Below are 24,983 nucleotides of genomic sequence, written 5' to 3'. Positions count from 1 at the left end.
TTAGTGGAAACGTTTCCGTTTCTCCTCTGGATCTGACCCGAAGTCCCGGGACCCGATGCCATTCTGAAGGTTTATTAGTGAATCCTTCATCTGCAAGACAAGAAATTTCTCCGCTGTGATGCTACCCTAGCGGCGACAGCGCTTCTGCATCTCCTTCCCCATCGGTGCCTCCTCCTTCCGTGTAAGTATCGATACTGCAATTGTCTGGTTTTGGGGAGCAGCGTGTCAGGGCTGGGGTGTGCAAACAGGGACTGAGAAGACGGGGTCCTGTGAGAGACAGTTCTCCAGAGGTGGGGGGCAGGATGAGGTAGGGGGTGAGCAGCTCTGTCCTTAGGGGAAAGCGGTTTTCATTTATGAACTCTGTTCTAAGCAGCCCAGCGTACAACCCGCCTAGGTACAAGATGTGCTAATATAAGGTTTTTGGCCCTGTAGGATTCTCTCCCTGACGTGCGTGGACCCCTGTGAGGTGACACAAGCTGCGGTATCCTGCGAAGGGACCTGCTGCCCCCCACTACGTCACAAGACGGATCTACAGGGAGACGGTAGCGGAGGGGATGCACCGGATGGACTACAGTGGGACCAGGTAAGGCTGAAGGATTGTGAGCGGGTGGCCAGCAGGACACGGGGACCCTCTGGTCACAGCGCTAACTGGCCGTGCAGTCTCACCTGGTCTAGAAGCATCACCGAGGATTTGATGATCTCACGCCATTTTTGTAGCTCTGAGTCATGATACTTCTGCTGAGATTCTAGTAACTGGGCCCATTCTGTCTGAGACTGGGGTAACCTGTCAGGCAGAATATGAGCGAGAGTCAATCTAGGGGGAGTGTGTAGATTGTATCAGTTTGTGTCTAATCTTTGCACCCTAAAGGGGCAGCTTTTCTTGTGCAAAACTGCATTTAAATATGCTTTGTATTTTCCTGAATTGGATACCAATGTTACTCTGTCTTAACCATGGTAAGTAAGTAAGTAATTAATAGGAAAGATGTGTCTTTTGCAGAAGCTGTTGTAGTGTAGGTGGAACCGAAGGCCCGTTTGCCAGAGGGGACAGTGAGGACAGCAGGCAGCGTGCCCTCTTTGCCTGGGAGACGTGTCCACTGACAGATGGCACCGCGGCCATGGATGGGAATAACACACTGGGGGGTGAGTAGCCCTGTACAGTTCCTGTGGTTTGTTTTACCTAGGCATGCTGTGTCTGTCTGTCTTTAATACAAGGCTTTCTCTTTATTATGAGCAACAGTGGTATGGGCTCTCTTTTTAATGGCAGGTAAGTGTAGGTATCAAGCCCCTCCCTTCAGGCCCAATTAATCCTCCGGAACAGGGCTGGAGGCTGCTGAGTGGAGCCGAATGGGGGCAGCTGCGAGTCCTGAGGGCACTGGGGACGGGAGATGGGAGGATCCGCAGGACTGGCTGCCCAGAGCTGCCCCTCAGGGGCTGGGGCAGCTGGTGGTGGGCCTGGCCAGGGTAAATCCCAGAGGAGGCAAGCGACATCAGGAGCGTAGCGACGTGGAGCATTGGCAGTTGGCAACGGCAGGAAGGTGCGGCACCCTACTCTGCCCGTTTCTCCTCAGAGGTACGACTTTTGTGTGCCCCCCAGTTAAGATACAGAGCTATTTTCTAACAAAGCTTTCCTACTTGGTTTTCTGCTCACCTTTGGGGGCTCTGTTACTTTCTAACAGCTGAAAGTCTTTCCTATTTGGTTTTCTCTTGTCTTTTTGAGGTCTGCTATTTTCTAACAAAGCTAAAAGCCTTTCCTACTTTATTTTCTCTTACCTTTTTGGGCTCTGTTAAGAGAAAGTAGGAAAGGCTTTCAGCTGTTACAAAGTAACAGCCCAAAAAACTACTTTGTAACAGCTGGAAGTCTTTCCTGCTTTGTTTTACCTTTTGGGGGTCTGCTAGTTTCTAACAAAGCTAAAAGCCTTTCCTACTGTTTTCTTTTACCTTTTTAGGCTCTGCTGGTTTCTAACAAAGCTAAAAAGTCTTTCCTACTTTGTTTCCTCTTAACAGACCCCCAAAAAAGTAAGAGAAAACCAAATAGGAAAGACTTTCAGCTGTTAGAAAGTACCTTTTTGGGCTCTGTTACTTTGTAACAGCTGAAAGTCTTTCCTACTTTGTTTTCTGCTTACCTCTTTGGACTTTGCTGGTTCCTAACAAAGCTGAATCCCTCCTTTCAGGCTACAGTAGAGATTTCCAGCCTCCTTGATGGAAGTCCCTGTGTTGGTGAGAGTTCATCTGCAGCTACAGCTTGCTTCCTGGGTAAGTTCTTCCTTTCTCCCTTGCAAGGTAACATAATGTCTGACTTGTTCCCCTCTTACCTTACAAACGGGCAGATTGGGGTACCACTTGCCACGCTAACTGCCAACGCTCCACATCGCTACGCTCCTGACATCCCTTGCCACCCCTGGCAGCTGCCCCAGCCCCTGAGTGGCAGCTCTGGGCAGCCAGTCCTGCGGATCCTCCCACCAGTGCCCTGAGGGCTCGCAGCTGCCCTGCTCAGCTGGCTCCAGACCTGGAGCTGAAACCAAGAAATGTTAATTAAGCATGACAATAAAAAACCAACACAAGTAAAAACATGGACCCACTCCTCATGGTCATTACTCCTAGTCTCTAATAAATAACACTATTACTACTAAAGACTCTTTTCCTTGTCTAAGAAAGAAATGTTAATTAAGCATGACAGTAAAAAACCACCACAAGCAAAAACACATGGACCCATTCCTCATGGTCAATAATCATAGTCTCTAATAAATAAAATTCTACTACTACTAAACATTATTCTACTATTAATAAAGGCTGCTTTCCTTCTCTGAGAAAGAAATGTTAATTAAGCATGACAATAAAAATCCAACACAAGTAAAAACAGACGGACCTACTCCTCATGGTCAATAATCCTAGTCTCTAATAAATAAAATTCTACTATTAATTAAGACTGCTTTCCTTGTCTGAGAAAGAAATACTAATTCAGCATGACAATAAAAATCCCAACACAAGTAAAAACACCCATCGCTCATGGTCATTACTCCTAGTGTCTAATAAATAAAATTCTACTACTACTAAAGATTGCTTTCCCTGTCCGAGTGGAGAGGCTACATACTTAGGATCTGTACAGTTTGAGGGACCGTTGACTGCCCCTGCTCACAGAGAACTGAAGCCTCAATAGAACTAGTTACGGAAAAAAATGTCTTTGGAGCCTCAAACGGAACGCTCCTGAGCAGAGCCGGCCTTGGACCCCGCAGGGGGGTTCAGGCTACTTCCACCCCAATCGTGGTTGTGACCTAACGAAGTGACCTGTGCAGGGGGAGGGGGTACAGCTACCTACATAATTAATCCCAGCACATGCACATTGCAAGAAGCGTACAAATAGCACATTAAATCCTATACTTAAATCCTAAATGCTAGTGGTTCAAATAAATACGAAGAGAAAGCAGCAAAATCACTTAATGCTATTATGGGGAAAAGAATAATAATTCCCTTCCCTGATAAGGAGAAATGAGAAAGTCCATAACATGAGACAAATCATGCCAAAGAATGTCATCCTGACAGCAGCACCTGGCTGTGGATGCTTAAACCCAACTTAGCAAGGGAACAACTGCGACCACACAGAAGTACAAACAGAAAGGGGACAAAACCACCTCAGCACGGTGGACTCGGGGTGCTCTCAACCTCTGAAAATAGAGAAGAGACTATTCAGGCAGGACACCTGGCCCCTATGTACATGAAAAAAACAGCATTCACCTAAAAACGCCTGAAGGAATTCAAACCAAAATTGCTGGCCATCATTGTAACCGACCAACTATGGGATGTCAGGTCACCGCTTCCAGTGCCATCTACAACAAGGTGCTCTGGAGCACAGCCTGGGAGATGCAGACTGCCAGCTCTGCTTTTGACCCTGGACAAGATGGGGGACTCTATAGAATAATAAAGACCGATCACAACACTGCATTCCGCCTGACTGGAGGCTTTCAGCATGCTTTCTGCAAAAGGAAATGCTGCCGTACAGCCTGGAGCTCTCTACACATCCCAGCACACACCAGGTGCACACTATACTGAAACACAATGTCCAAAAAGCCTTGGACAAGGTCCCACACTGCCAATTATTGACGAAACTAAATTAATCTGCAATCACACTTCACTATTGCCATCTAGTATCGCCAGGGAACACTTAGGAGTGCCCTGTGCCCTCCTTGTGTTCTCTCTTCCTCTCACACTCCAACAACTTGCTGATACCTGGACCCACACCTTTCAGAACACGCACCTAACAACTGCTTGTGTGTCACAGGCCCAAATTCTCCTCCGAGTACAAGGGGTTCTTTCTAAGACACCGCTTTTCATACAGAGGGAAGTTTAAGCCATCAAAGGAGGGGAGGTGACAATCTTGGCCCAAGATTGCAGAACATCTATTCGTAGAGCATCCTCTGTTACACGGGATGCTGGGAAGAAGCAGAGGCTGCCTTAACTGGCTGTCTTCTGCTGCAACCGTTCACCAGTTTCAGATCTGGAAAGGCTAATGGCCCCACAGCTTCAGCTTAACTACCTGCTTCATCTAATTTAAACAAATTTCTACAAAGGAAGCAATCTACAAGAGAGCCCGGAGCTTGGGTGTTCTGGGAAAGCCTCTGACATCCATAGAACCATGTAAAAATAAGCAAAGACAAAGCAGGTGTGACAGTACCTTTCCTGTAGCCGCAAGCCCTGCCATGCCGTGAGTGTCTGCGTGGTGTATTCCAACATCCAGAGTTTGTAGAACAGCATCATATTGAGAATGACCAGCAGCACCAGACTGGAAAGAAGGAAAACACTCAGTTTAGTAGGAGCACTTCGTAGCCCTCTGCCGGCCAGTCCCACCTGGGAAAACACCCAGGGCTTTAAGGTGGTGTGTGGGGCCCAGGTCCACGCTGTATGTGAGCGGGGATTTAATCTGAGTAAGGGCCCGGTGATCGCAACCCAAAACTTCACCTTGTGGGAGAAATGTGTGAGCAAGAAGGATGGACAGAGAGAAGGACAGGGCTGACGGATCAGAACAGGCTGGGTGAGTGGATGAGCTGAATGCAGAAAAAGGGAGGGAAAGGGGAGGGTAAAGAGGTAAAAAAAGAGAGAGACAGTACCTGAAACAGATCCTAATGGGAGCAGGGAAGAGAAAAGACGGAGGAGCTGCAGGTTAGAAACAGACTGACACAGAACAGGAGAAACTGGGCTGAGCAGAGAAGGCTCATAGACAGCGCAGAAGATACATGGGGCGGGGAGGAGGGAAGAAAGGGACAGTGGGAAGAGAGGCAGGAAGGACAGACAGATAACCGCGTGCCTGTGACTGATGGTGAAATTCACTCAGCAAAAGATGAGCTGTGTTGTAGCTCTGGCAGACAAGCGCAGAGCTCCCCCCTGCAGGGCACTGTCTGACACGTGAGCGCAGGTTGCAGCCTGCGGGCACCCAGCCTGACCCACTCCGGCCGCACCCGGCCATGGGAACACACCAGCGCTTGGACCGGACACTGTTCCAGCTCCTCTCGCCCCACCACCGCCACACACGGGCACTGCCGCTCCTCCCCTCAGCCACACGCAGGGCGTAGATTCCAAAATAACATGCTTGTGCCCGTCTCTGAATAGTGCAGCTGTTTTTCTGGAAGAATGGCCCACTATCACCCATTTCAGTCAGGCGGATGGCCACTGGCCAGAAGACTATTCTGGAAACATTCTGGAGGGCTCTCTGACCACTCTAGGCTAAGCTAGCGGCCTGTCAGGAGAGACTGTTATAAAGGTTTGTGCCTTCCTACCCAAAGTTTAATTGCATCTCACCCATTTAGACACAGGAGATGGCACGAGGCTATCTTCTCATCACTACATTACCTTATCATTCCAGCAACCAGCTGGGTTGCTGCTGCAAACCCCTGCAGTCTTTATCCCCCCCACCCCGGGAAAAGGAGATGCAGAAAGGAGCTCGATTTTAAAAGTAACCTCAGTCTGCAAATCTTGGCTTCTTCCCACCTCGCTAAAAGGCAGATGGAGTTAAAGAAAGGAATGAGCCCAAGTTCTGCTGTTCCTCCGGGCTTAAGTGTGTTTCCCTTCCCCAAGTGATGAGAAAACCTGTCCTATCGGGATCGCTCCTATAGACCGTACGGCTTCACAGCCCCCGCCCAGTAACCGCTGCAGCACTAACACATGAAAGCTACCTTCAGCCCCAGAGAAACAGTAAATACGCCTGGGTTTAGGCATAAGGAGTGAGCCACAGGGACACGAGATGCCCAGCTCCCTGTGAGCACACATCCAGCCAGCCAAGCCCTAGGACTGGCAACTGACAGCTGTGGGCAGAAAAGGGACCCAAAGCAAACGTAGTTCTTGCTGCTGAACTGGTGGAATCGTGCCAATCTCTCTTGCTTCACGTGTTTCTACCCTTATTTTGCAGAAATCATCTCTAAACGGTCTGGCTTCTTTCTGAGATGGTATCTCTCGTCAAAATCACTGCCCAGGACCAGCCCCGAATAGGTTTTCCCAGACCAGAGGAAAGAAGTAACAGACAAGACTCCTCACATAGCCTGAGCCCTGCTGGGATAGCCCAGTAACTCCCAGAGAGCTTCAGACGGTCACCTTTCACGATAACAGCTACTTTGTCAGCAGATTACATTAAATGACTTACTTTAAATAAATAAAAAAAACCCCACAGCTTCTAGATGTTACTGAAAATCTCTGAGTCCCTGAAATAAAAAAGATTCTACTTGTTGGATTTCTTCTCTTTTTAACTATTGACTACCCTCTTCTTGCACAGCTGCCCCTCGCCCTGCTCACCACTATCAACATTGCCTGTGCCTCAGACAGCAGAGCTGACCTGAATTTAAGACTCCCAGGAACACACAGGTCTGTGAAGGCCGTGTTTGGTTAAAACAAGGTCAAAATTGAAGGGAAAGGAGAGACTTCTATAAAATAAGATCCAGAACCTACAGAGCCAGCTAAGTGGCTAGAGAAGTACTGGCAAAGGCTGGGATCGAGGCAGACAAAACAGTTGATGGGGTGTTTGGGGGAAATTTTAATTCATTCTTTTCTGCCCGTCACTGCATTTCTCTCCTCTGTGTTGCACAAAGTTTGGGACCAGAGAGGAATATGCGAGAGAAAAAAACCGGCACAAGGGAGCACAGAACACCAGAAACATGAAAGAATCAAAAGCTGTTAAAAGCTGGCTGCGAAGGAAAGCAAAAAAAAAGCACTTACACAAAACTGATGACAAGGAGTAGCTTAGAGACACTCTGCAGGTGGAAGCCGCTGGGGCTCTCCTCAGGGATGTGCCGTGTCTGAGTGGAACCTGAGGAGAAAGATGTGTTTAGAGTGGGAAGAGCTGTCCTATGGAGAGGTCAAACCTCTTCCCTCTACCCACCCCTCCACCTCACTCAATGATAATACATCCTCCCTGCCCTGGGAAGCCCTGGCCCCTCTTCCCATTAACCCTCCCTGAACAAAGCTCCAGTTTTTCATCAGAAGCACCCAGCTCTCCGTCCCCAGGCGTAAGGGGTCTGCGGTTCCTCACCCGCCACGTGCTTGATTCGATGCGCAACCTCCTCATCCGTGGGGGTGGTGACGGGACTCAGCACCTCCTCCAAGTGCGGCACCCGCAGATGGGCATGGGCCCGTTTCCTTCGGCGCACGGTCGATTGCTTGCTCACTTTCTCTTTGGGGGATTGTCTGTGGACCTCAGCCAGGTACGTGCTCTCTGTTTTGGTCAGTTCACTCTCTGCAGAGACGGCAAGGGAAAGCATTTAATACAAGTGGCACTGGCCTCGCAGAGATAGAGAGTTAGGCCCTCTGATGGCACAGCTGCCGCACCAAACAAGTTGGCAGGGTCTAAGAGGCTCACGCCAGAGGACACGTTACACATCCCTTACACCTTCTGCCAAACTCTGCCCCCAGGCTGCCTGCGCTCCTGCCAGAGAGCAGGATTCGATGACCTGATTAACTCAAGCGCTACCAACGCCGTGGTAATAACGTTGCTTGGCCCCTTCCGTAAGCTGCTCCGAGGTGTGATCCCCAGTAGGCTGGCAGAGGGACCCCCTCCTGCATGGAGGCGTGCATGAACTATGGAAGGTGTCACTCACTGTGGGTCACTACCGCAGATCCAGCCATTGCCACTCTTACCCAAATGTCGGAAATAATCTTCTAGCCCGCTCCAAAAATTCTTCTCAATGAAGGATTTCACCAGCCCCCAAGGCTGTTTCCTGTATCGTAGCTCTGTGGAAACCCTATGTGAAGAAAGGAAAGTCATTCTCCCAATTTTGCTTCCTGAAAGTGATGTCAATTCACAATCCTAATCAATGTAAATATGAGAAATAATCATGCACAGTGCTATTTCTGGAATGGTCTCAGCCCTTCGTGTCTCTCGAGGAGAAGCACTGCATGAAAAGTCCTTCCAAAGGCAGTGGCAGGAAGGCCTCAAGAGGGCCTTCCCCAAGGGGACTCCCGAGACCTTCAGCCGTGCGGCAGGCAGACATTTAGGTTACTTATCGAGTCAAACACAAAAGCCTATGGCTTTGCCTGGTACCAAATTCCTCTGCTTGTCCCCCAAGTGCGTCTCAAAGGCACAGTCCCTGGAAGTACCTCCTGTTGCTTATCACACGTAGCTGATGGTGTGTAACAACTGGCCCTGCAAAGGGCCTGTCGCCAAGAAGGGGGCAAGAAAAGTTTGTAAATCCTCTCCCTGACCCAGCTGTAACTCCTCTGCATCGGATCTAGTGTTTGCTTGATGTCACCACAGCAGGCAGTAGCCCCTACGGTAACTCTTTGTGACAGGAGGGTTCTGGCAGCAAGACACAGAAACAAGGCTTAGTTCTCCCCAAGCCCTTCTACCACACCGAACAGCATAACTCCCACCCCAAGGTGACTTTTGGTCATCAGTAAGGCTCTTTATCCCACAGGAAGTGTACCTGAGTCGGCTTTTGTTTCTGGCAACACGAGTCAACGTGTAGCGGTTAATGGTGTAGAAATAATCATGGTAGGGGACGTCGTGAGTTAGCACCTCTGCATCTATGACATAGCACTCGCTTTCTTGGCTGGCTTTGTACATTGTCTGCATAAAAGACAGCATGCAAGGCAACTATTAGTCTGGTTAGAACACGGCTTTGATAGACTGGCACCTTTACGAGCACTTTACAAGAACAGCTCTACCCCCGGAGAAGAGACACCCCCACGCCCAAGCCCCATCTCTGCAATTCTTCTGTGAACAGCTCGCATTTAAGGGAAGGCCCAAGGGTTTCACTCAGATGTTTCCCAAGGGCATATTTCAGAAGGGGCATTCAGTTCCAGCAGCTCAAACCTCCAGTATTTTGCATCAGAGTTACACACACTGCCATGTGAGGGCCAGTTCTTTGGGACTTTTGCAAGTGTCACCTCCTCTCATTAAACTGACATCTGGCCTGTCAGGGAGCAACCTGATCTAAAATCAGAGGTGGCCCTGCTTTGAGCAGAGGTCCCTTCTGGTGTAAATTATTCTGCAATTCTAAACACCATAAAAAAAACGTAAATTACTTCTTCTTAGGGCTTCTGATCTGGTTCTGATCTGATCTGGTTCATTCTTTGCCCCAGAACAAACCTCACAAAGGGGACAGACACAGTGAAATGCAGATCCATACGCAAATGGATCTGGCTTTTCTTCCAGACTATTTCCACTTACCTCTGCAGTGAGGACACAGCAGAGTGTGCCTTGGTTGACCCCAAACTCAGAGTAAAATAGGCCACGTCCTTGCTTGCCTGAAAGTGTACTGGTCCCTTTGCCCATCACTTTGCTCTCCCCTTGTCTTTCTCTTATTTTCCCTGCACACAGCCTTTGCTTCTGAACAGCACGCTTCATCCCATCCTTGCTGCTGGGATTCTCCTCCCCCTGAAATGTAATGCTTAGGCCCCCATCTTTCCTTGGCTCCCTCTTAGTATTCCCTCGAGCCAACTCAGCATTTACCTTTGGCCACTTAAACATATCTCTGGACATCGAAGGAGACTTTTCCTCCCTCTCTAGCTGCAGGCCCTACTAAGTATAGCTCGCCTGGCCCTTCCCGGTGCGTTGCATATACTCCCCTTTTTAAAAAGGTCAGCTAATTGTCCTCACCAGTAATAAAAAAGCCTGGATTAGCTATTCACATTTGCAGCAACACTGGGTAGCAAGTTAATAAAAGAAAAACGTGTAAAAGGAAATGGATAGGGAGAATGAGACCACACAAAGCAGCATGCCCAAGACGAGAAAATAAATCACAGATGTTTTCTCCAAAGCATTACACCTCAGCTCCCCTTTCACATACCTGCGTCTCAGTGACAGTGGCAGTTTTGGGGGCCAAAGGGTTGGTGAGGGTAATAGTATACAAGATCACTCTGGTCTGATTGCCATTTTCTTCCTTCTTCCAGGGATGAAAGATAATATCTGAGAGGCAAAACAATATTCCATTCAAGTAACTGGAGAGGGATCTCAGGTCAGTTCCCTTGGGAAAGGCATAACCGTATAATCAAGCTCAGGACAGTATTTCCTTCCCCTTGGAGAGCCCGGCTGCAGAAGCACTAGAGCTCAACTGAGCATGAAAGAAAGGTCTCTTGTACTAAATGTGAATATTTTCCTCTCTTTGAAGTGCAAGGAAAAGGGGAGAGACTGGGGACATAGCTCCTTCAGCAAACCTACAGTTACAGGGCAAGGAGGATACAGCATGCCAAGGGACTGTCTCCTTGCATCATCAACTGCACAGTCCGTGTCAGTGCCTGGTGTGAAGCTAGAAGAGCCTTTCCTCGAACTGTTAAGCCTTGAACACAGGATCAGGCCTTAACTGATGTTAAAAAATAAGAGAGTCTGCTTCTTCCATAAACTTAGATCCGGCTCTTAGAAAATAAAACTAGATAGCCAAACAAGGGTGGTTCTACCTGCTTTTGATTACTGTCAGTACAGACTACAGCTGTCTCAACATCTGCTCAGAATATTACCCAGTCCCTCTGTCACCAGGCAAAGTTACACCTTCAAGGCATGTGCCAAGACCTTCCTTCTGCAGAGGCCTCTCTCCCCGCAGGAAACGCAGCCTCCATCAGTGACCGGGCTCTGCCAGCAGCAGCTTACCAGAGAACCGGCGCTGTTCCATGAAGTCCCTCTGGAACTGAGAGTCCGTGAAAAGCAAGTCGTACAGTTTGTCCACGCTGAAGTTGAACACTTCATTCACATACTGACGGCCGTTCAGATCCTCGTAAAAGGCTTGGACTTCCCCTGTGGGGAAACAAGCCCACAAGCCCCAGCCATCACCCTCCGTGCCAACATCAGAGGCTGTGCTTTCACAGCACCAGCACCTTAGTATTCTACTTCCTGAAGAAGGAACCCAAAGGACGTACTTCTAACCCTTTTCCTCCACTCATCCCAGGACAATAGTTGGAACGTCGCAAGCAGTAATTAACTACATGGGTTATTTTAAGGACATCCTTCCAAATAGCCCACACATTCACCTTCTGCAGCCCAGAATGGGAATTCTTTGCATCTTCTGAACTCTTAAGGTCCAGAAAAGGAATTCAATACTTGCTGCTCCAGCCCTTCACTGGAAAGATGGGAGAAGGCTGAAAACAACACTGATGGCACGGCCCTTCCCCACATACCTTCATCATGGGTCTCTGAGGAGTCACTGAGCTCAGTGGGAATGTCTTCGTTGTCATTGAAGTCTAGGGAAGGGGAGTTCACGGGGCCGATGATCTCTATCTTCTCTCCCATGATATTTGCAATGCCAATGTCTTTTTCCACAGGACTCTCTGCCACTGCCTCCTCTTCTTCTGGTAGCACTCCATCAAACTGCAGCACAGAGAGGGCATAATGAGGGCAAGATCAGCACCTGGCAATTGGGGGTTATTTCTGAAAACTTTACATCTGTGGGCCAATTTTCATACCTTTGAACATTTGGCCTCAACATGTCTGGAAATTAAATAATTTAGAGAGGAGGAAGGTTACCCAATGGTGTTTGTAAAACACAAGGACATGTTAGATCACTTCCTCTCAAAGAACAGTTCAAGCTTGGGACATACACAAGGCTTTGTGTTTGTTCAGACAAGCACACAAACAATACAGGATTTGCCCCTGAACAAGCCCAGTGCAGCTCAGAAGATCTGCGGTTTTATCTAAACAAGGTCCGCTCTGACATTACACTGTGAGGGCACACGCTGTTTCCTAGAGAATAACTGAAGGAAGGGAAGAAATTATAACCCCTTTTATCTCCAGCACTCCATTTCTTTTCATCTAAAAGTATAGAAAGGAAAATGCCGTTACTGCTGAGAGTCCCAGTTTCCTGGCTTTGCTCGCTTTTTCTTGGGCAAATGCCATGCTGACAGATGTCACTGACTGGAGGACTCTGGCCAGCTGCAGGGTAAACAGTTACCTCGTACATTTAAGGGATCCCAGAGAAAAGGATTACAGCTCCCACTGCAGCAGAGGAAGAACACTTACCGAGGCTGGCGCTTCACTGCTTCCCGTAGATGTCAGCGTGCTGGCAGTGACAGATTTCTTTGGCAGCTGAGGGCTAGCTTCTGGCTTGGCCTCCATGCTGCTTTTTGAGGAGCTGTCGTTGACTTCATTCTCTTCCACGGGGATTTCTTCACAGTAGCTGAGACGCCACAGAGAACACAGGTTTTTATATTTACCCCTCTCAGTACAGCTACAACTGGACACACAGAGCAAGTAAGAATACTTCTATGAAGTTTCCAGTCTGACCGGGAGCAGAAACGGCTCAGTACAGGGAAGATCATGCCCAAACTTTTCAACTTTTTAAGACCGACAAGCATCAGCCCTCTCTGCCCATGTAACATGCTGTGGTCGGGATGCTTTGGCATTTACAGATGGCTGGCTCATCTAGCTCAGCAAGCAGAGAGGCAGGCATTTCAGTCCCTACTGATTTCCAGGAGGAAATGCCACGCTTTCAGCTTTTTAGACATTACACACTGAAAGGCCAGAACCCAGAATCTCTCACCACGGACAATCACCAGTTTGAGGTATGTAATGTATCAGGACTCCTGCTCTCCTGAGGCCATCTTTTCTTCATCACAGGCAGATTTTACTCCTCCTCACTCACCCCATTGTGTTGAAGTCATCATCAGGAGGCACATAGTCTTCATCATCACTGGTCAGACCCAGCTCGTTCCCATAACACTGGTGGACAAAGTGCCAGAGCTCCTTTGGACAGAGAGGCTAAAAGAAGGAACAGAGAACAGCACACATTTTCACCTGAGAATACTGAGATATAATGAATTTTTGGAACTACCTTGTCAGGACTATTATATTCCTTGCCCTGAAAGGAGAAGTCAGAGTAATCACGTAAGCGGTAAAGCTGCATTTCCCTCCCCATGTGTTTTCCCTGCCTCTCCTGTTGTGTCTCCATTTAATGTCTCCTACTATACCAAACCCCAACGCCTTATGAGGTTTTTTCCCCTTCAAATTTGTTTAAATTAAAGCTGCCTAAAGAATTACAGCTGCAGGGAAAACTATCTAAAACAGCAATAAAGAATAACATTTCCTGTTGCAGTTTAAAATCCAAAAGAGTTTGTCTCATCAGATACTATTGTGAAAAGCTTGTACATACTTCCAGCTAATAAGAGAAAATGAATTATCAAGATCATTCAAAAAAGCTCAGTTTTTCAGGAATGCAGGTCAGTTGATCACCATATGACTGCATTCTGAGGTTCTTAAGAAACGGGGCAGGAGAACTTGTGATTTAAATATGCGGAGGATGAAAGGGGATGAATTTTTACCCATGAGAAATTTATGACCAATGACAAAGATTTCTTGGTAATAAGGGAAAACAAATCTAGTGAAGTTTTTCTGAGTTGCTGACTTGAGCTTCTTCCATAGCTACTGCATGGAATAAGGCAGGCAATTTTTAATCTAGCTCCCAAAAGCAGCGATCAAAAGCATGGGGAAAAAACTCTAATGAGAAACTTTTATCTAGAAAAATGTCTAACTGTTTCACCTTCTTCCCACATGCACTCTAATTCACACGTCTTAGCAGGAAAAATGGAGTAGGTTCTTTCTCCCTCGCTCCTGCCAGGCATGGATCCTACATTTGGAAAAAGAGCTCTGGAAGAGTTTCTGTCTCTGTCGCTCCACATCTCAGTCCCTGTTTGCTTTGACCTTGAAACCAAGGGCACTGAATTTTGTTAGGAACTTCAAAAGGCTGATCAAATTACAGCATAGGGTAGCAACACAAGCTGCCCAATGCAAAGCGATCCTTTTGCATACTAAATACTACCCCGATGTTCAGGACAGGGTATTCTGGGTGCTTGATTACTTAAGCCTTCCAAGTATGGTATGAACTCAAGCTGGAACATCTCGAAACGCTGGTAGCACTGTAACATCAGTTCATGAGTCTTACTCCCGCTGCGAGGCCAGAAATACTCAATGGACTGCGGAACAGATACTCAGACGATCAAATATAGCACATACGGAGCCTCCGGCACAGCAGGTGCACATCCCAGCTTTATTTTAAAATCCAATCCAGTGAGCCCTTACCCAGTGCACCCCGCACCTACCATTGCTCTTGTCTGGTTTTGGGATGCCCTGAACACGTGCTCTTTTTCTGTCTTATCTTGAACTCTACACTTCCAAAACACAGACCTACTAAGAGCTTTGCCTGTTCAGTGAGCTATTTCTGTTGCATTTTGATCTGCTTTCTTCTGGGCTGGTTTCACTTGAATTACAGACCTCAAAAAAACTCCTTCCTGAGGCACATGCTCCCACACCTCAGCAGAGGGAAAAGTGGCATCTACTGTGTGTGCAAGACATGCTCGTACATAGAATTCCAGGCAAAAAAAGGTAATTGAACCTGCAGTTATGTACTTGCTCTGCCTAAAGACATGCACTTACTGTCCCTAGGTTTTTTTATGCATATTCATTAGGCACAGGTATTATGCTTCTGCATAGACTCATCACCTCCCTTTCATCCCATCCCAACACTGAGGTGCTGGTCTCTTACCTTGTCAAGGAGAGCGTTCTGCCAGAGTCTGAACATCATCATGTACGTCCTGTCTCGAGCCCCAAAGGAAGTAAAAAAGTGCTGAATGGGAAGGGATGGAGAGAAAAACTAGTTCAGAAAAGGCCCAAAAAAGGGAAAAAGAAGACAAGCCTGTTTGGATCACTTTCCAGCTACAGTTCACAAAAGGACTGAGCATGCCACACAGCACAGCTCAGTTTTTGGGCACAGACTGAAGCCCATGGAGGCCTCCCAGAGAGGCCAAGAGCCTCTCCCCCACAGAAGTGAGTCTGAGCACAGAAAAGTTCCTTTAGAGATATGTTACCATAACCCAGATCTCCTACTCAGCCACACACACGAGCTACGTGTGTTCCAGAATCAGCACAAGGTCTGCAGAAGCTCCACACCCAGCCCTCTTCCCTTGGTGCTTCCTCCCAGGCCCCAGGTAGCACAAGCAGTCAGTGTGGAAAAATCCCGCAACACCCTTATATTCCCCGGCCCCCGACAGCCTTAAGGGTGGCCCCAGAGGTGGAGGCTTCAAGGATGTACCTTTTCAGTGTCAGTGCAAACTTGGATGGCATTAGGAATGAGCCGTGCTGTTTTTTCCTTGGTCATCGAGCAGATATCCTTCAAGCGAACTGTCAGCTACAGTCAGAGCCATGCAAAAAGAGGAAGGCAGAAAAAGAACACGGGTAAAGAGAGACACTGATGAGAAAGACAATGGAAAGAGCGCTTTTAAAGCAAAGTCAGCAAATAAGCTGACATAAAACACATGCTCCATGCGGCAGTCTGACAGCCTTACCAGTGTCTCCCAACGGAAGATGTTGCTGTAAAAGCAGATCCAGTTTTCAGAGAGGTAGAGGCGGCCCTGCAGGAGAATGTCTCTTTGTAGCGCACATGAGTAATCTGTGGGAGGACAACAGATGATAATTTAGGAGCACCAAAACCAGAAGACAGGACAGCCTAAAGGTAAGGATAAGGAGCGGCATCAAGAGAAGAAGCTACTTGACACAATCCTGCAGAAAGTCAAAGGCAGAGCCAGAACGAACTGAGCCACAGCTGCTGCTCTGTCCACTAGCTTATGATTCCTGCCCAAGGGCACGTCATGGACAACCTCTCTTACTGACTGATGATCTTTCCTTATTATCTGGTCATTCTGTAGCATCCTATGTACTATTTCCAGATTCTAATCTGTCTTTTCCTTTTCACCTTCTACTGCCACTGTTCATTTCTCTCCCAGTTTAAGCACCTTAAACAATTTCTATTCCTCCACCAGGCTGTGCATCTTTCAACACTACGAGACACGGTATGAGATCACCAGTTACATAAGATAAAAGAGCAGATGCAATGCACCAGGCAGTCGCTGCAAGGCCAAAGCCTAAATGGGTACGGGAAGGGCAGTCATGTGTGAGTAGGGAGCATCGTGGATGTCAGAAAAAAAGGGAAGCTCAGTAGGATGCATGTTGAGACACGCAACCCTGACCAAATGAGGAAAGAGCTCAAACACTAACAGACTGTCAGGTCTGGGGGAGCACCGTGGAGGAAAATGTGCTCCTCAAATCATGAGGGAACACAGCCATAGCTGATAGAAGTCACCGTTGCTCTCCCTGAAGCAAAATGAATGAAACCCGATAGAAATGGTGAGGAAGGGTTCCGTCTGTGCCCAAGAAAGACACAATGGGCTTGTCCCTTGGTGGCACAATCTCTTTGAAGAAAAAGCTGCAGGCACGTGTGCTGCATTTCCTCCCCAAACCATGGGCCAGCGCAACAGAGCACCGCACCAAGGGGCTGACCTTACCTACGATGAGGCGCTCCGTGTCAGGAAGCTGTTTGAAGAGTTTTCTGAAATCTTCATTCCGTTGTTTGTATGTTGGACTCAACACCTGCAAATAACAGAGCGCCTGTTAAAGAGAGGGGCAGGCATGAGTACAGAGAAACGGAGTGGGAAAACAGGAACACCTTGGTAAGGAGAAGGGGGAGCAGATGCACTTACAAAGCATGAGGCTAGGAGCTCCCATCACAGCAGACACACAGACGGGAGGATTTGGGATTTAGTGCATTATGTGAGAAGAGGAGAACCTGACTTGGAAGAGCAAGTACAGAGCAGAAGGGCTATACCCATATCTGCTAGGTAGCAAAACAGAATTGCGCAGACGCTGTGGCTGCAGGAGAAGTCTCTTTTCCTGCAATCCCAGACTGTACAAGGTATGACACATGCTCTGTTTGCAATGCATCAGTTTGCCACCAATCCCCAGCTCTCTCAGGAACAGCGCAGCAACCCCAGAAAACAGGCGCTTGAGTACAGCTGCAGCCCTGCCAGAGGAACCTGAACGATCGCTGCCATCAAAAGCTCAGGACTAATGCACTCAGCCCCGTTCCTCTCTCCATCAAGTGCTCCACTTTGGCAGTCAGTGAACACACAACCACCCCCTGGTGTAGCAAGCACACTTTTGTGGCTCAAAGAGGCTCTCATAGGGACTCAACCATGTTTTATGCTTATTCTGCAGACACTTAGCCCCATGGAAGGCGTCAGAGAAAAGGGTGCTGTTGACTGGAGGGAGACGAGGAGCTGCCTCCTCTCTGGTGGTTACTAGATTATAACATGACTCTGTCCACGTCAGATCACCTCTGACACACCATGCCCATGCTGAGAGCTGCTCATAAGAGCCAGAACACCTTTTGAAGGCAAAGTTGACTGAAATAGAGGCAGGTGCAAATTCAGGAGGCCTGTAACTCCTGTCTAATCTATCATGTTCTCTCTCCCACAAATGTAGAGAAGGTAAAGCAACCTGGGCTACAACCTCTTCCTTCACTATCTCCATTTCCTCTCAACAACCCTCTCCTATCTCATCCAGCTGTGCAACACAAATCTCCCAAAGCACAAAGGTGGGCACAACTCAGAGCCTCCCACTAAGGACCCCAAAAGATCAGAGTTCCTTCTGTTTGAGAATGGCATTGGTGGGGTCACAGGGGTGGGAGGAATATGAAGTTTATTTAGCATTAGTCTTACAAAATTGTAAATGCTGTCAAATCAAAGAAGGAAACACAGACAACCCCCACCCCCCAAAAGCATTCCCTCTTCCTCACACCAATTCAACAAACTAGAAACAGTATTTTTTAACATCAGCTCAGCACTTCGGGTATTTGCTCCAGTCCTGTGGGCCCAAAAGAAAGTATCTTACTTTTGAATAAAATCTGCTAACCAGCAGACGACAGAAATATGAATTTTACTTACCAAACTTCTAGCCTGAACATCTGGAAAAGATCTGGGTCAGAGATGGGCTCCAGCAAGAGCCCAAACCCAAGATTTCCTGGGACAAGCAGACAAGATGGGAAAGGAGGGGGGAACAGAGATTATAATCAGCTCTGAGCTTTGGGTTCAATGCATTAGAGCAACCCAACCTAGCAGTACAGTCTCCATGTGGAGGGACACTCCCCTCCCTTCCCCACAGTAAGGGATGTTCTGACCTGTCTAAAGCCTGTACTACAACAGACGCTTCTGCTTAGCACCACAACTTCTGCTAGTGACAAACAGTTCAGTTTAGAGACACTCACAGCTGGAATTTCATCTGATCCACGGCTGACACTGTCTTGCGATAAGTCGACAAGCCCCTCCAGGTCCCACAGCAGACAAGGCAGTTCTTGATCCAGCACAAGATCCCACAGAGCCCCGCACTCCAGCAAGGAATCCATAGCGTTCCCTCAGCACTTGCACAGCTCCCCGCGTTCTCAAACTCTGCTTTTCCTGTTCCTGCTGTCACCGCTTCTTGTTTAGATTCAAAGTCGAAAGAGATACAGCAGTTTGGCAAGAGTTTACGTGCCTTCCCCTATTTTCCTCCTCACATTCAGGTCATCTGCCCTAGCAGCCTCTGTGGATCTGGAAGAGGATTTGCCTTCCAGAGGACTTCAAAGTGGCTCATTAGGGTAAGCGTGCTGGTGAGCAACCTTTGTGCTCTTCTGCTCCAGTCTCACCAGCTTCTTGCTGTGGGCATCTCTTAAAGCAACACCACAAAAGTGCCGACAGCCTGAGCAGTCCCAGGCAGGTCTGTGCGAGGCATCTGCAACTCCCAACCGAGGCCCGATGCCCAGGACTGCCAGAGCGAGCAACCGAAATAGCTGCGACTGCCAGGACCCCACCGGACCAGCTGTAAGTCACAGATTTGGCCACGGTTTCCAGGACCGAACAGGACGATAAACAGCTCCGAGACTTCAGCCGCTTTTTTCCTCCCCTTTGAAACCAGAAAAGCAGTTATTCTTATTCGTTCAGTGTCTGCCTCGGGCTCTCCTCTCCAGTCCCTCTCTGCTCTGAAAGGCAGCTTCAGTCTTTGTTAACGTTCCTGGTGGAAGGAGCGGGTGGGGAAGATACCAAACTGACTCGCACATGCTTTAAGTTACTGTAGCTGGGTAATTCTGTCGGCCAATGCCCTGCAGTAACCCAGGCTCAGCCCTGCCTCCCAGCAGATGTTTCCTGTAATGGAAAGTTGCCGGACAGAGTGTGCTGGGAGAGGCGCAAGGGGAGTAAGGAGAGACCAGCCTAAAGCATATAGCTATGAGAAATCAGCCACGCGAGACCCACACAGTTAGGAATCTTAAGGGCTCTGCTTACTCCTGTATGTAACTCTGAGCCCAAAAAGCACAGGTCTTTCTAGGTGTCATTCATTAGTCAGGTCACTTTGGAAATGAAGAGCAAGGGCTTCCTCCAGGCTCCAGCAAATGAAGTCCCTGCAGGTCCCAGGAAGATTGCTTGGAGCGCTGGAACCCCCTGTATCCCTCTGCCCTGAGTCCCCAGCTCTCCATCTCTCTGCTCAAGTGCAGAAATGCACAGGTAAACGTCCACACCAGGACACCAGCGCTGCTCAGCCATGATGCTGAGTGGGGAATCACGTATACTGGAGTAAAATCCTCATTCTTCCGACAAACTGGGCACGTGGATCTCAAAAAAAACAAAACCAAAAAAAACCCCCAAGTGACCAACAAAGCCTCTGCAAAGCCACTGTTTCATTCCAGGGCCAGTGACTTCAACTTGCTCACTGAGAGAAGACAAGCTCTCTTTCTGCTCAGATGGACCACAAAAGCCTTGCTGGTGCTAGATGGCACACAGGTCTCTGCGTTCAGCCCTGTTAGAAGAAAGCAGTACATCCATCTGTATGGGTCAATAAAGATTGAGGGGACAAAAAACAAAACTTCTGTAGCCTGGGAAGGACAAAAAATTAGGATTACAGACATCTGTGAGGTACCTGCATTGCTTTACTGAATGACCCTACTTGCTGGAAACTGCTTATGGGATTACTTCCAAAAAAACCCCCACCAGGATGCTTCTGTCTACACAGCCACCCACCTCCCTTCGCAGAGATGAATGGCACAAGCGATCGGAAGAGCTAACCTGGAGGTGGAGACAGCAAACATTAACTCTACTGCAAACAGAGAGAGACAGGACAGGATGGCAACTGCGAAGGGTGGAGAGAAAAGACTCAGGGGGGGAAATGGGGAGAAAAGGGTGACTCCCCATGGTAAGATCTCCCTGTCAATACACAAACAAATCCTCTGACAGGAAATTTAAAGCAACCGTTGCTGGGGGATGGAACAGGACAGGGAAATCTGACAACACAAGAACTGAGGAAGGTATAGTCTTGTACAGCACATGGCACAGAAACCAGAGAAGAGAGAGTAAGAGTCAGAGAGAAAAGAGAGAAGGAAAATCTCATCCAATTTGCATGACTGATGGACTTGCTCTTAACTCTTTAGGGAAGATTTACATTGCTTCTGAACAGAACAGGAAACTGCTGGAAAAGAACAGAATACATTTCCCTGCTTGTCTGGGAGAGTTTAGACCCCACTGACAGCAGGACAGCTATGCTGATTAATGCCAGCAAAGAAACTGGCCACCTGTCCCACAGCACTTCTTCAAAACCCAGTCTGGTCTCTCGGGTTTTATTCCTCTTTTTTTTTTTTTTCTTTTTAAAAGTTAATGAACAGCAGAGGAGGAAGCTTCAAAGTAATCACTGGCCATTTGGGGTGGAAAGCGGATTTGAATTCATCACCACATGTGCTTGCACCAAAAGATCACTTCTAATTGAGTGCCTCTACACCACAGTCACCGTGGCAGGCCTGGTAATCCATACACCAAAAATCATGGAAAATCTGAGGGGAATTGCCTATGAAAAATGCCTGAATGAGATAGCTCTAGAAATAGTTTGATAAAATGGTTACTGGAAATTAAAAGATGATTGCACTGATTTACAGAGAAAAAGGCTGTTCATTCAGCACCTTGCTAACCCATTATCGGGCCTGGATTTTTGTAATAAACCTCATTTACATGATCACTGCTACTGAATCAGACTCGGGCTGCCACTCATTGGAAAGCTGTTTCTGACGTTTTCCCTAAAATGATGCACAATTTCTCTCTCTTTTTCTTTACAGGGAACATTTTACTCTTTCCAACAGCTGAGTTTCCCCCTCCACTCTGGTATCTACAAGGTGTCCAAGAGGGTACTGCAAGAAGAAAAGATGGCACACCGAGACCAGGAAAGGCTGATTTCTTACAGCGTTCAGTCTTGTGATCACTTGACATTGTTCTTAAGAAGCTGCAAGCGCTGCTCAAAGGTCTCCACAAAGAAAGGCCCTTCGCAGCATCCCAGTCCACTATGGACTCTCAGCCACCTCCTATCTCCTAGTGCATAGGCTTTTGCCGCAGTTTTCCCAAAGGAAAACCTAGGGCTCTCTCTTCTACATGGCTACCTACTTCTATTTGACTGGATTTGAGACTTTAACCTCTTGCAAGCCAGTCTGAGAGCTGCCCTGTGTGCACAGCATTGTTTGCAGAACCGCAGGTGCAGGGCTCCTGTCCCACTCCGTGCAATCCTGAGTGCAGACTTTGCTCTCCCAAAGACAAGTGGGTAGAACCGTGCTCTTGTTGATCTTTTCAGACGTACTAGGACAGCAAATGTTTCTAGTAGTATTTACAAACACCTGAAAGAGACAATTAGTGTCTTTTCCCTGTAATTTTTTTTTTCCCCATTAACCATTCTGGGGCTATCCTGCACATAGGTGGAGAGGGGGTGGTGCAGGTCACTTACACGGAGAAACCATAAGAAGAAAGAAATTCAAGCATGGTTACAAAAGAGAAGGCAGGTGAAAGGAATGTGTGTAGGTAAACACAAAGGAAAGGAGTACAGAGTAGGGCAGACCTTGGCATCTAAATAGTAAACTGAAAACCTCGTGGACAGATATAAATCTCCCCTCTTCCCCACTGTCAACTGTGTTTGCTCTAACTTTTCAAGATCATCTCATTCTCTTTTCTGGGAGCATGCTCTGCAGATTCTCCTGATGCCTGGTATCTACCAGCACAGGCACTACAGGATGCAATTTACAGAAACAAGCCTTGCTATAGAGCGGCAGCTAGAAATGCTGTGGAAAATTGGAGACGTACGGCCTAATTTAGGAATAGTCAGGGAAGAAGGACCAACAGTCCGATTGAGAGAGAAGCAGGCAGAAAAAAAACACAGCAGACTTGCCAGGCTCAGGGTCTCCACTGTACATTGATCTCCAGGCACAAGAACTGAGAGCTCCTCCATGCTCAGAGATGAGGCCCTGCACCCAGAGCACAGAGAGGAGGAGAAGAAGAAAGGAGAAAAGCTTTTACCCTTGGCAGCAAAATATATCTCCAGTTTGTCTATAATTCTAATGACGTCTGCTGGGTGACAAATTCCTTCTACCAATTTGTCCTCATTCTTCATGTCATCACAGAAGTGAAACGCAGATTTCCCACCTCTCTAAGCACATCAGAGTAAGTCACATCTCTGGTTCAGTAAACAAAATTACAGAGAACATTTGGGTTTTTAGGTCTATTTTAAAAATGTTATTTTTAAAATAATAAATCAATTAACAATAATTCAACATGCAGACACACAAGTCCAAAGTAGACACGCAAACTGCATCCTTGATGGCTAAGCATAAACAGCCTAAACCACAGCTGACCAACAGTTTTACTCTGCAAGAATAACAGTTCTTCCAAACCGGAGTCTCCATGTCTGCGGTTCCTCTCGAAAGGCATGAGAAACACCTCAAGGATGTTTTCTTTCCGCTGCTACTGAACTCAGCCAGCCCAGTGATGGTCTGCTCTTCCACCATCAGGACATAAGCACAAAGCAAACCCCATGAGGTCTAGCATACTTATTCTCAAACTAGTATTCTTTACTAAATCTCACAGTGCACCTGGACCTGTTTGTATTTGTCCTCTGGAAAGCAAAGCAGAGAGAGCACACCAAGACCAAGAAAGGGCAGGTCTCCTGCCAAACCAATCCATGACCTTGATTCCCCCCTTTTCTCCCACTTCTCAATCTGGTAGGGATTTCAATCCCAAAAAGCACTGGTAGGATCAAAAAGAGAACACACAAGGTGAGAAAAGTTGATAGCTTCTTAAGGAAAAAGTAGAGAAAAAGGAATCCAGGAGAGGGAAAAGGAAGGGTTTCAACTGGCAAAGATGGATACAGTGCTACAAGGACAAAAAGACCAGTTAAAAGCAGCAAAAAATGAAGTCATCTTAGAAAACCTGCATTCTGACCACCGATGCTCTGGCGATGTTTGAGGACTGTGTGCTCTTTGAAGCAAGGACTGTATTTTTGGTTTGTGTTTGTACAGTGCCTGGCACCCGGGGCTGCTGAACCGACACTAAGAACAACGTGGAGGGTGTTCGCTCTGAGCATAGTGAAGCCGAGGTAAAATGAAATTGAGGGAAATTGCGAGGCTTCATGAAGGGGTGGCAGCCTCCACAGAGTCATTTCTAGAGCTGCTCTCAGTGGGGAAAGGAGTAACAGATTCAGAATGGTCCAAATACCAGGAAAATCCTGCCTGGAATGAGTCGGCAAAGAAGGGAAACTGTATCAAGGAGACACATGAGCAAATTTTTAAATGGTGGTAATACTGCCAAGTAGGACTGACTGCCTTCCTGGAGTTTGTGGCCCATTCGTATTTCCACATTGCTGCTTTTATCTGGCCAGAATGTCTCTACTAACTAGAACACAGGGGTTTTTTTGTTTTCTAAAGGAAAATAATTAGGGGGGGAAACCACAAAAAATGCAGCCAGTGCTTACTCTCCGGATGTACTGTCTCTCATGCTGAAAATATATGGAGGAAAAACAAGAGAACAGAAAGATAAGATAGAGAGGACATGAAAACACAAGAGACCCACAGAAGCAGACCACAGCAAAGCATCATGCAGCAGGGGATGGATCTCAGCAGCTACAGTCAGAAGCAGCTCTCGCGTAACAGCAAAAGTCACCTTTAGCCGTGGCCACAGAGTCACATTTTTGCTGCAGCCTCCTTGGGCCTGTGCGTCTGCCCAAAGTGCCTGACCCCACAATCCGTTATCTGCCACTTCTCCACCAGTTTGGCACACTGTGGTTTCTACTTCATTCTTAATGCCTTTGCCTCTCTGCTTCTGAGATCACATCTTTTCCCCTCCTTGCTCCTATCCCGGTGCTGATTACATACAGCAAGTAAGTCTGCGTCTCATGTCTCTGTCAAATCTGACCACACTTTATCAGCCAAAATCACCGATTCTAATGTCTCGGGCTGCAGGAAGGTAGGAATTGTTGCTGAACAGGGAATGGCTGCTCCATTTGCCCACAAAATCAAGGTACTGCTGGTATCGCTTTTAGAGCGCTCGAGGGGCCAGGGTTCAACCGTGCAAAGGTGACGCCAATTGTGGAAATTTGCACACCACCAGCTTCGTACCACAAACACTGCCACTCGTGCTTGCAGAACGAAAATAAGATCAAGGCAGAAGCAAAAGATGGTTTGTATTTCCGTGAGGTCAACAGAAAATAACTCCTCTCTCGCCCCACACCACCCTGAGAGATGCTAAGGGTTTGCACGGTGGCAGCTCTGTTTGTCACCACATCAAGACCAACTCTGCTGGGAAATCAGAAGGTAAAGGATGTGGAGATCATCAGAAGAGTGAGTGAAAAGACAAAGCTTTTGCTCTCTATCTCTGGCATCCTTGCCCTCAGGATGTCGGTCCTCCTTTGCCAGTTCTGAGCCATT

At 47.7% G+C, this 24,983-nt stretch overlaps 1 protein-coding gene across 7 annotated transcripts in view; it reads right to left on the bottom strand.

Moving 5' to 3' along the window:
* Positions 1-24,983, bottom strand: part of GRAMD1B (GRAM domain containing 1B) — a 91,933-nt gene continuing 66,950 nt past the window's right edge. For 3 of the 7 annotated variants that reach the window (XM_074162297.1, XM_074162298.1, XM_074162299.1), the window contains 16 exons: positions 16,738-16,822; positions 15,742-15,845; positions 15,489-15,584; positions 14,943-15,023; positions 13,047-13,162; positions 12,425-12,581; positions 11,587-11,776; positions 11,063-11,206; positions 10,266-10,384; positions 8,901-9,043; positions 8,116-8,219; positions 7,511-7,714; positions 7,198-7,288; positions 4,670-4,777; positions 667-784; positions 1-90 (listed from right to left, as the gene is read on the bottom strand). In XM_074162297.1, coding sequence (XP_074018398.1) covers positions 1-90; positions 667-784; positions 4,670-4,777; positions 7,198-7,288; positions 7,511-7,714; positions 8,116-8,219; positions 8,901-9,043; positions 10,266-10,384; positions 11,063-11,206; positions 11,587-11,776; positions 12,425-12,581; positions 13,047-13,162; positions 14,943-15,023; positions 15,489-15,584; positions 15,742-15,845; positions 16,738-16,822 — 1,950 coding nt within the window. Of the gene's footprint in view, positions 91-666; positions 785-4,669; positions 4,778-5,102; positions 5,115-7,197; positions 7,289-7,510; positions 7,715-8,115; positions 8,220-8,900; positions 9,044-10,265; positions 10,385-11,062; positions 11,207-11,586; positions 11,777-12,424; positions 12,582-13,046; positions 13,163-14,942; positions 15,024-15,488; positions 15,585-15,741; positions 15,846-16,737; positions 16,823-24,031; positions 24,056-24,983 lie in introns of all 7 variants that reach the window. The other 4 variants (XM_074162301.1, XM_074162300.1, XM_074162295.1 and 1 more) reach the window with 3 other exon arrangements.

Source organism: Numenius arquata, chromosome 22 (assembly GCF_964106895.1).
Source record: "Numenius arquata chromosome 22, bNumArq3.hap1.1, whole genome shotgun sequence".
Lineage (NCBI taxonomy): Eukaryota > Metazoa > Chordata > Aves > Charadriiformes > Scolopacidae > Numenius > Numenius arquata.
The sequence above is the reverse complement of the archived record's forward strand: the minus strand, read 5'-3'. Positions and strand labels throughout refer to the sequence as shown.